Genomic DNA, 12,237 nt, shown 5'->3' with positions numbered 1-12,237 from the left:
TCACACAATCATTTCCTACTCTACTATTTAGATCCCGAACAAGGACCAACTTTTCCTTTTTCATTGTGTCAGTTGCTTTTTCTAAAGCCTCAAAAAATTCCTCCACTTCTACCTTAGTAGAACCTTCTGTGGGACCATAGGCACAAATAAGTCTCATTGTCCAGTTCCCCATTCTCATATTTGCCCACATTACTCTACTTGAGACTGACTGCCATTCAAGAAGATTAGCCTCGTATTTTGTGTTGAATACTATGGCTACTCCTTCTTTTCCTTGCCTGAATGTTATTGCCTGAATATAACATTTTGTATTTATTGCTCAGAAAGATCTCACCAGTTTTGGTCTTTTTTGTTTCAGTCACCCCTATTATGTCGATCTGGTACTTATCTAATTCCTCAGCTAGCTCCATTTCTTTGCCATTCAGGCTTCTTACGTTGATAGTACCGATCTTTAACTCTGGTGATGTTGAGTTGGGGTTTGTTTTCAGATTTGTTCCAGTAGCTGACTTTTCGCTGTTCGCCCTGGTTCCCTGGCGAAAACAACGGGGGCCTTGTTTAACCGGGCGACGCCCCAGCCGGCATGAAATTTTGTCATGTTGTACCATCATTTTTTATTTTGGTTTAACCAATAAGAATACAATTTGGTCGGCTAAATCCCAAATTGCCAGCCCATCCTCGTTCGTTCAGTATCAAAGTAGATACCCAACAGGGTGCACCACGAGAAGGTGAGGATTGGACATTAGGTCAGAAGCCCTGGTCGGTTCTCCGCATTCCTTTAAAGGCTATGTGGAGGTCTCCTCTCAGTTATACAGCTTTGACCCTTAAGCACCCCCACCATGTATTTCAACATCATAAATCAGTTTTCCTTGCTTATCTTCTAATGGCAGATTTCTTATGCTTTTTTAATATTTGTAATTTCTTTTGCTTTTCCAAACATTTTATCATATCGCCTCTTTTTTTCCATTTCTTTACATTCTGTATTTAACCATTCCTCTCTTGCTTTATCAGTTTCTCTTCTCAGTTCATTATTTAATACTTTGTATTTTCTTCTTCCCTCTTTAGTGTTTACATCTTTCCATCTTTTTTTAATATTTGTAATTTCTTTTGCTTTTTCAAACATTTTATCATATCGCCCCTTTTTTTCCATTTCTTTACATTCTGTATTTAACCATTCCTCTCTTGCTTTATCAGTTTCTCTTCTCAGTTCATTATTTAATACTTTGTATTTTCTTCTTCCCTCTTCAGTGTTTACATTTTTTCATCTTCTTCTGTCTTCCATTTTTCTTATCATTTCATTTGTAATCCATGGCTTTTTAATTCTTTTCCCTTCCACAAAACCTAACTCTTCAGCAGCTGTTTCATATATCAAGTTTTTCAGTTGATTCCATTTTCCATTAACATCCATAGTTTCTTCAGATATATTCTCTTTGTTCCTTATTTAATTTTCCAGTTCTTCTCTGAATTTCCTACCTGCATTTCCTTTGAGTTTTTCTAGGTTCCACCTTTTCTTGCTTTTACCTTTGTTTATTTTCTTATATCATATTCTTAATTCCATAACAAGCAAATGATGGTCTGAGTCAATATCAGCTCCTGGATATGTTGATATCCTTTTTACACTGTTTCTGTACCTGTTTTGTATTAACATATAATCAATCGGGTATCTTGCAATATCACCTGGCATTTTCCATGTATACCTTCTTCTCTTTGGAACCAGGTATTACCAATGATTAGTTTGTGTCTTTTACAAAACTCTATAAGTCTTTCACTCTCTCTCATTCCTTTTTCCAAGGCCATATCTTCCTGTTCTTCCCTTCTCTACCTTTTCACCTACCACCACATTCCAGTCTCCCATCCAGATGGTACACCTTTTAGTTCTGTCTTCTTCCATTATCTCTTCTATTTGATTATATCTCTTCTACCTTCATTTTCAGCATGGTCACTTGTGGGCATATATATCTGTATAATCATTATGTCCGCAGGCTTTGCTTTCAGTTTAATCATAATTACCCTGTCACTTTTATATATTATTTTTTCTACTAAATTTTTAACCTTTTCATTCAAAACAAATGCTACTCCATTCCCCCCCCCCCCCGTGTTCTACAGGATTATATAATTCTATAACCATCACTTTCAAAATCTCCTATATCTCCCTATCTGACTTCACTTAGACCAACCACATCCAATTTATTCCTCACCATTTCTTTCTTCAAGTTCTCTAATTTAAGAGCTCTTAACATTGTTCTTACATTCCAAGTTGCAACATGTATAGTTTCTATCTCATTCTCTCTTACATGTCTTATTTTCTTCCTATTTTCCTCAATACTTGGGATCCCATCCTCATTGCCCATTTGAGGATTTCGTACTGTGTATAGTACGTATATAGTATGGTAATACTATATACATAGTACTATATACTGCATATAGTATGGTAATACTGTATATATGTGTAAAGTTAATATTGAAATAAATGAACAATTGATTCTAATATTTATTGAAAATGATTGCTGTAATTTAATTTAAATGTGTGCAAGATTTACTGTTTACATATAATGGTGGATCATATTTCGCATTTCATGATTGAAAACCAAACGTATGACACCAGCAGAGCATGCGTAGAGTGATAAAAGCACTCTATAATATTGTTGTGAGAGGATAAGGTAATTTTTGGAACTCAATAGCACATATTTATGAAATCTTTCATATAAAAAAGAAAACCTTTAAGGTTTCAATTGTTATGCTGTGACAATGATGACAGGACAACTGTTGTGGGAAAAAGATACTGCAGATGAGTTTTAATGCCTGTTCATATTTTCTCAGTCTTTCATATAGAAAGAAAAAACTTCTGAACCTTCAAGAAGATAAAATGATGGAAGAAAGGGGAGATGGGGCGCTTAACGGTCAAAGCTGTATAACTGAGATCAGACCTCCACATAGCCTTTAAAGGAATGCGAAGAACCAATCAGGGCTTCTGACCTAATGTCCGATCCTCATTTCGTGGTGCACCCTGTTGGGTATCTACCTGGATACTGAACGAACAAGGATGGGCTGGCAATTTAGGATTTAGCCGATCAAATTTTATTCTTATTAGCTTAAACCAATATACAAAATGATGGTACAACACGACAAAATTTTATGCTGGCTGGAACGTCGGCCGGTTAAACAAGGCCCTCCCGTTGTTTTTGCCAGGGAAACAGGGCAAACAGCGAAAAGTCAGCTACTGGAACAAATCTGAAAGCACACACCAACTCAACATCACCACAGTTAAAGATCGTACTATCAACATAAGAAGCCTGAATGGCAAAGAAACGGAGCTAACTGAGGAATTAGATAAGTACCAGATCAACATAATAGGGGTGACTATAACAAAAAAGACAAAAACTGGTGAGATCGTTCTGAGCAATAAATACAAAATGCTACATTCAGGCAATGAAAATCAAGGAAAAAGAAGGGGTAGCCATAGTATTCAACACTAAATATGAGGCTAATCTTCTTGAATGGCAGGCAGTCTCAAGTAGTGATGTGGGCAAAATCAGAATGGGGAACTGGACAATGAGACTTATTTGTGCCTATGGTCCCACAGAAGGCTCTACTAAGGTAGAAGTGGAAGAATTTTTTTGATGCTTTAAGAAAACAACTGACACAATGAAAAAGGAAAAGTTGGTCCTGGTTGGGGATCTAAATAGCAGAGTAGGAAATGATTATCAGACATACAAAAATATTTTCAGAAAATTTGGAGAAAACAGCAAAGCTAATAATAATGGCAAATACCTGTTGGATTTCTGCTCAGGACATGGACTAGTTATTACTAACACCATGTTCCAACATAAAAATGTGCCCAAATTCACATGGAGAGAAGAAGCAGGGAATAAGGAAAGTCTCATTGACTATGTTATTGTTGATAGTGATGTTTTCTCCCTGGTGCAGAACACCAGAGTGTACAGAGGATGTGAAATTGGAAGTGATCACTATTTAGTCTTCAGCAGGATAAAATTCAAATTCATATTGAAAAGAATGACATGTAAGAAAGTTTTGAAGCGAATAAAAGTTGAGCAGCTCTTAGATGTGAACTGTACACTAAAATACACAAAGATTATTGAAAAAAAAAAAGATGAAAGAGTTTGAGAACAGGAACCAAACCCTGGAGATTCAACGGCAAACCTTGAAGAAAACCCTGATTGATTCAGCCAGAGAGGCATGGTGACTTACGATGGCTGCACTGCATAGTGCACAAGGCCTGGACAGAGGAACGAATTCCCGATGATTGGAGTAGAGCTCTCATAGTACCCATATATAAAAAGGGAAATAAAACTGAATGTGAGAATTACAGAGGTATTTCCCTACTGAGTGTTCCTGGCAAGATCTATGCAAGTATACTTGAGAAACGGTTGAGAAGAATTGTGGAAGAAAAGCTTGGTGAAGAACAAGCTGGATTCAGGCCAAATAGAGGCTGTCAGGATCAGATCTTCACTTTACGACAAATAGTCGAGAAAGCATGGGAATATAACAAAGATCTGTATTTAAGTTTTGTCGATTTGGAAAAGGCATATGACAAGGTGCAAGAGAGAAGCTATTCAATACGCTGCAGTTATATGGTGTCAATGGACCATTATATCAAGCAATACTTAGTCTTTATTTGAGTTGTAAGTCAGCAGTTAGAATTGAAGGAAGTACAGGAAGATGGTTTAATGTTAAATCTGGTGTGAGACAAGGATGTACATTATCCCCTCTGTTATTCATTATCTATATGGATCACATTATGAAGGAAAATGGTATTAAACCTGATATCAAAATTGGAGATGTTAATGTCAGCTCTATGCTTTATGCGGATGATGTTATACTTCTAAATAAATCTGCTACAAGTCTGCAAGATTCTCTGACTAAATTGAATAGCTGTTGTAATAGATATGGTATGAAGGTCAGCAATAAAAAGACAAAGACGATGAAAATAGGTAAAATCATTGAAAATGTCAACTGTGTTTTGAATGAGGAACCTGTGGAACAAGTAAAACATTTCAGCTACTCATGCACGATTTTTAGTGAAGATGGTAAATTAAATATGGAAATAGACAACAGAATCAACAAAGCTGGTATGGTAGGAAGTCAATTGAATAAATTCATATGGAATAAGAGAGAAATTAGTCGGAACACTAAATTCGTTGTATACAAGACAGTGTTCAAACCAGTTTTAACTTATGGATCTGAGAGCTGGGTCAGAAGTAAAACACTTGACTAAAGACTAGAGACCACAGATATGAGAGTCCTGAGAAAGATTAGAGGTGTGAACAGATGGCATCAATGGCAATATCATATTAAAAACGAGGATATTAGGAAAGAACTTGACATTGTCAGTATCCAGGAATGCGTTAGCAGAGCTAATCTCAGGTGGTATGGTCAGTTGAACAGAATGGGTGAGGAAAGATTAGCAAAACAAGTGTTCTCTGCCAGGTTGGCAGGAAAACAACCAAGAGGAAAGCCAAGATATAGGTGGATTGATACGGTACAAAGTGCCTTAGACGATAGAAATATAAGATGTGATAATGTTGGAGTCTTGACAAATAACAGACTGATTTGGAGGAAAATTGTAGCTAGGAAGTTAGTAATGATGTAAATTTTTCATGTAGTACTATCATATCCTATACACCCCTTGAGGGTACATGTCAGGAATTTGATGATGATGGTTTTTATGTTATGACTATTAGAGAAAACGAGTAACTTAAATTGTTTTTGCGATTCTTTAAAAGGGAACACTGCAGTATTTGAATTAAGGGTTTCAAATCCAGGGGTTTCCAGAAATTTCCAGAGAGCTGGAAATAAAACTTATTTAATACATTTTTTGGCAGACAAAAATTTGAGAAATATTTCTCAAATTTCTAAACGCATTTGAGAAATATTTTCTCAAATGTGTTTAGAACTAGGCTGAAAATTCATTCACCAAATGTCTCTGATAACTTGCCTGTTGCAAGTGGATTCCTGGAGCCTTGATTTAGGCTATGTTTACATACAATGCCACTTTGGGGCTAATTTTCAAGAAGAGCTCAAAAGCCTTCCTTTTTTTTTTCCACATAAGTTTATTATTGGTAGTGACAATAGAAAACCCACCATTTCAATTAACCACCTAATGAAATGAATCACTATTTTAAACACCTAATGAACTATGACATATTTCCATCATCAAAAACATGGATGCAAAATCTACAAATACAATAGCACTGAGATATGGTGAAATAACATGGATACAAAGTGTAAGGCAGTTGATATGTTTCAGTCACCATAGCTGCGTGAGTGATTAAAGGAAAAAAGCCTTATAAAATTAAAATTTGTAAAGCTTTTATTAGACCAGTAGCTCTCAAACTGTGAACCTTGGCACCTCAGGATGCTGTGGCAAACAGTTTAGGAATATTTTTTTGCAAATAGCACTAAGTTTTTAGGATATAAATACTTAGCAAGTAGTTTTATCTAACTACTGAACCTCTAGAATAAAAGAAATACTTAGGTATTTCTTTTAACATTTGGGAACTTCTGGTTTCGACTATATGCAAGATTAACTGTTGAAAAACCAAATAATTAGCAGAAAAGAAAAAGAAAATAGGGCAAGTAAAAAAATGGCTATGTTTGTGCAATCAAATATATACATTTTATTTAATCCAGGTATAAATTAACCAGTTATTTCCCAGGACACAGCAGAGTTTGTAAGGGAAAAATTTCTTCCTTGATCAATGTGCCTAGTTCATTTAATACGGATACACAAAATGATTAAATAATAAAATGTACACAGTTGAAGAGCAGCAGAGTACTATTTTCTTGGACAGGTAATAGTGATGTTAAACTGAAAGTTATCAATTCCTCCTTCCTTATAAATAAGAACTCGCCAATTAAAATATATGAGAGAATATATCAACATAATAAATGTTTCCTTAAAAAACTTAAGTAAAAAACTTCAACATTTCATGGGAAAATTTCTGCATTATGCTAATATAGTCATATTGAAATGAAAAAAAAAATCCTTACTTGGGTCTTTTCCTGGGAGGTTGGAATCTCTCATTATCTGTAACATAATATATTGCCTTTTTCACTATATGTGTAGTATGGGAAAAAACAGATGCTTCCTCTTCATCACTACTATCCTCTGACCAATGCTTATCATCATCTTGCTCAGGAGGTCGTTTTTTAGTAGAAACATAATTCTCACACTTTGAACAAATAGAAAATTTCTCAATTATAAGCAGGTGAATATAATTATATTTCAAAACTAAAAATTACTTAAAATTACACAAAATACAGTATCAGTCAATTATCTGTGATACTCAAGAAACTGGTTATTTCAAGTTAGTTTGTGCATGCATGCATAAAATGTAGAAAATATCTGCTTAAAGAAAACATTAATCAGTCAAAGAAGCAAAAAATATTTGATACTTGTGCACTATTTGAGTTAAAATACACATTTCTGAATATCACACATGATTAAGTTTAAATTAAAGATTCTAAGAAATTATATTCTTAGTTTAATCCTTTATACAAGCGTAAGCAAGCAAAGTTTACACGTGAAGTAACTGGGCAACTTGTATATAGAGACTAATGACCTCACATCACTTGCTTTAGTATCCCATAATGCAAAGTACATACCCTTAGTGATGTATAATGCTGTGCATTATGGGAATGGTCACTACCCAGACAGATTTCAACCTTTATTGAGGTGAAAAAGTAAAGGGTTGCTCATCACAGGCCTACAGTAGTTAGTATAGGGGGTGCAAGAGAGCCTGATGGTAATAGAAGAAAGAAAGACAGATAGATAGCATGAGAGAGAGAGAGAGAAAAGGCCTCAGCACTTTTATATCATCATATAGCCAAAGGTTATCAGTTTTCCTTTTTCATCATTCTCGTATCGATGAACAACCAAAAGACCAATTGAAACTAAAGCACAAAGATGACTAATACCCAGGTGGTTAGCCCCATCTGGGTTAACTGCCTTGAGTTGGCCTTCTCTGCCTGGGATTGCTCTCCAGTCATCCCTGCAATTGACTATAAGACCAAATTGAATTAAGAGGATGGAACTATTTAAAAAACCTCTCATAGCAAGAATAGACAGAATTTTATCTCCCACTGATGAATATTGCATAATGTGGGTGGTCTACACCATCTAGTCATAAATTTGCTATCTCTTAGAATGTTCTTTCTAAATACAAAAATCATCTGACTAAATAATAAAATTTCCACAATAAAATATTATAAAGCATTTGGATATCATATTGCTAGTTTTCAAATCCATGTTTCTTTCTAACCTTCCATAAATGGTATTTTAATTCATTAATTATAAAAATCAAAATTCTCTTCCCATTACTGAGAGGTGATGGGTATTGTAAAACAATAACCTGTTCTGTTGTAAGTAATGGAATGCCCAACACATTACATAGTCTGTTCCAAATACACAGGGCAAGAGGGCAACTGTACAATGAATGTTCCACTCTTTCCATTCGGTAACAGATGTCACAAATTGGATCTCCGATGTTAAAGTACCTCCATTTGATGGTATTGACTGGAAGGCAGTCATATGCAATTCTCCTAGCAAATCTCTCCTGTTAGTACCCTTGGAACTTCATCAAGTTATGAAACAAAATACTGTTGTCTGTACCCAACTGTGGAACTTCATGGAGAAAGAGATTAAAGATTTCTTTGTACCAAATTTTACTTTTTTTAATGGAAAGAATGTCAATTCCAGAGTGTTTTAGCAGTCTTAGAATTAAGCACAGAATGTTGTAGTATTCAGGAACAATCTCAGCTTTTGGACCTTTATAATCATTAACTCCAAACAGGGGAAGATGAAAACCAGGAGAAAGTCTGCACATGCATGATCAGTCTGCAATATTTTATGGAATTTAGAAGCTGTATTGCTTAGATAGCAGAATTTTAAGACTGGAAGTCCAAATCCTCTGTATGAGGATTTTTTGTATACTGAAAATTTCTGTAAATTTTCAGGTGATGGGTATTGTAAAAGAATAATCTGCTCTGTTGTAAGTAATGGAATGCCCAACACTTCTTCATTTATTTTGACAGGGATATCAAGGATATTTTGTGATCTTCCTGTGCAAGAGCGAATTTTATATTGGGATGCAAGCTGTTCAGATAATCTTTGAAATTAATTAAGTCATTCATTGTTCCTGACCAAATAACGAAAATATCATCAACATAACCAAGTTATCGGTTTTTTATAATGTTTTTGATACCATTCATTTCAAAATTATCCATAAAGAGATTGGGCTGGAGATAGTGGGGGAACTCATGACAAGTCCTTTTTTGTTGCCAATATTTGTCCTGATATACAATGGTGGCTCGTGGTATGAAATTGTGGGGGTGCTGCAACTTTCGAAATATATATGTTTGTGTATACATGTTTGGATAAAATATCAAAATTATTGTAAAAATATTTAAAAAAATTAAATATGAAAAAATAGTTTATTATTGATAATATTATACAGCTTGGTATAATTCAAAATTACTTAAAAATAAAATATATTCTTCTTGTTTTGTTTCATGAAAATTATCGATAAAATTATACAGTTCAGTATAATTCAAAATTACTTAAAAATAAAATCCATTCCTTTAATTACAATTAAAGGAATGGACTTACAATTTTTGGACATTACAATTAAATCCTTTAATTGTAATGTCTGATATTTAAAGAGATGGAGTAAACACAATAAGTACTACGAACACTACTACTGGTTCAAACTGCATATAAACAACAGTGGAACTGCACAACAGACAGTGCTGCATTATGCTAATAGCTTGCATCTCACTAGATGTGCATATGCTTGGATGCCTAGCAATATGACACTGAGGTAAATACAGTGCTGCTAGCGTCCTTCGCCCTAAGTGCTACAAGATGGATTTTTATTATTTTTTATACAGAATAAGAGAATTGTATAGGATTGTTGTTGATAAAATTAAATATTACAAGCAAATATAAATAAATTAATATATATATTTATATATGGAGAAAAATTGGGGGTGCTGCAGCTCTGCAGTGCCTATGCACGAGTCACCCCTGCTGATATATGAAAAAAGTGATGTCCAAACAGTGTTTGAATAGTCTTACTATATCTGGTGGGAAAAGGTTTACAAGCAGATCCACTGTATCATCCCTAGGTATGCAGGTGAAAAAACTGATTGCATTTAAACTTGTCAGAATGTCAGAAGACTCTATATTTAAGTCTTTTATCTTTTCATTAAAATGCAAGATATTCTTCACATATGATTCTGTCTTTCCTATATGTGAAGCTGCCAAACTCAACAGATACTTTGCAAAGTTTGAGAAATCTCTCTCTTCTATGCACTTAACAGTAAAATAATCTCTGATTATTTTACTGCTAAATGTATAGAAGAATTGTACTCACTGTTTTCATTATTTATTACAGTAATACATACAATACAATCTATACACTAATTTTGTTAATAATTTGTATATTGTATCCTTTCACTTTAAACAAAGATGAAAATTAGTTTTTAAATATAACAAAACAGACCACACATTTTATCATTCAGGTAAGTTCATTATTAACATATCCGTATGGTTCACGGAATGATTTCCGACTTATGACAGGATCGTCAGATGGAACCCTGTCATAAGTTGAGAACTGACTACATGAGGAAGTTTAGTTTCTAAAGATTATTCCTTTTCCACAGGATTTTTTTGCACAGAAATAAAAATGTATAAATTGTGATTTTTAGAGATGAAAGGAGGGAAAAAAAATGAAAATTGATTTAGGCTATGACATTCAAAGGAAATTGAAAGCTAAAACGTTCCTATTAAAGAACTGCATCAAGTGTTTTCTACAATTCTTTAAAAGGAATGCTGAAGTGACGAATTCCAAGAATTTGAATTCAGAAATTTTCTTGTTCATATGAAAAAAATAAGTTTTTCATTCAAAAGATGCCTTTTGTCAGTAAGAAACTTCTGAATATTTAAACTTGCCTCACAACACTTTACATGTTAAAACTGTGCAGTAAATCTCAATTATTTTGATGTTTTTTTTTTAACACAGTGAAGAAACATTTCCTAAAAAAAGAGAACTTGCAATTTTTAATGATAGTGCTCGATGAATTTCATTTAAGAGAGTAAAAATGAAAACATTTTCATTTTTACTCATTGCTGAGTATTGCAAATAAGATTATTTTACTTCTCTTTAGCAGTAAAATCATTCTACATACAGTACTGATGTGATCAAATAAATAAGTTATACAGTAAGGTGAGCTTATTACGGTAACTTCTTTTTTAAGGTGCACTTTTAATTTGGGCCTTATCAAAGTTTATTTATTTATTCAATGTTTTATAAAATGTGTGATGTCCATATCAATACATGCTGCTTTTAATTAATCTACCCTGAATTTATTTTAGACTTTTTTCTTTTTTAGGGTTTAGAAGGTGAAGACTTAATTCTCTTAATTATAGCTTTAATAATTAATAGCATATTATCTCTAATATATTTCTGACTGAATAAGATGATCTAATTAGTAATGAGCAATGGTTTTGCCAGATTGTGCCTCAAAAAAACATTATCACTTTCTAAAAACCATAAGACAGAGTTAACCACGTTTTCTAAGAACAGACAGCTAATCAGAGCAGCTGGATGTCAATTTATTGGAGATTCTGGCCTGGCTTTGGAAAGGCAATAATAACTACCCTTTGCCAGAAATCATGCTCACAGAAAACTATGTTAAAGAGACAGAGCAGTTAATCCATGGAAGATGGTGACAGATGTTTATTAACCATTTCATAATGAATGTCATCCGGCTATAAAATTTAGTCGACATTGAAACAAAGCATCTATGGCAATGGCCTATTGGAAAAGTTCTGGGACTCTCAATGTAAACATATATGTTGATGTTTTTCTGCTTCTTTGCAGGGACAGAAATTCATGGGAGGGGGGAATGGGGGGGGTGTTTTGACAACATTTTCCTGAGAGTATCTACAACAGCTTTTGGATCAGCAATTGTACACTCACTGTTAAAGGGCTGAAAGTGGATAGGTGATAAACAGATTATAATATCAACATACACATCTAAGATAAAACTTGCATATTTCTTTTTCAGTACAGAAATTTAATAGAAATCACAGTCAAAAAGATTTAAACAACTATCTCACGCTCTAATATTATAATAAATTTAGTTTAATCCTTTATCCAAGTGTGAGCAAACAAAGTTTGCGCCTGAAAGTATCTTCAGGACCGGGTTAAGGTGGTACAA

At 33.9% G+C, this 12,237-nt stretch overlaps 1 protein-coding gene across 1 annotated transcript in view; it reads right to left on the bottom strand.

Moving 5' to 3' along the window:
- The window catches only part of LOC150098133 (NBAS subunit of NRZ tethering complex-like), a 1,063,858-nt gene that overhangs the window by 842,343 nt on the left and 209,278 nt on the right, over positions 1-12,237 (bottom strand). The window contains exon 14 of the mRNA XM_090406267.1: positions 7,006-7,187. Within this exon, the coding sequence (XP_090262393.1) occupies positions 7,006-7,187 (182 nt within the window). The remainder of the gene's footprint in view (positions 1-7,005; positions 7,188-12,237) is intronic.

The sequence above is a fragment of the Typopeltis vanoorti genome, chromosome 16 (assembly GCF_054136105.1).
Source record: "Typopeltis vanoorti isolate ZY-2024b chromosome 16, IOZ_Tvanoo_1.0, whole genome shotgun sequence".
Classification (NCBI taxonomy): domain Eukaryota; kingdom Metazoa; phylum Arthropoda; class Arachnida; order Uropygi; family Thelyphonidae; genus Typopeltis; species Typopeltis vanoorti.
Note: the sequence above shows the minus strand (reverse complement) of the source record. Positions and strands in the feature narration are given on the sequence as shown.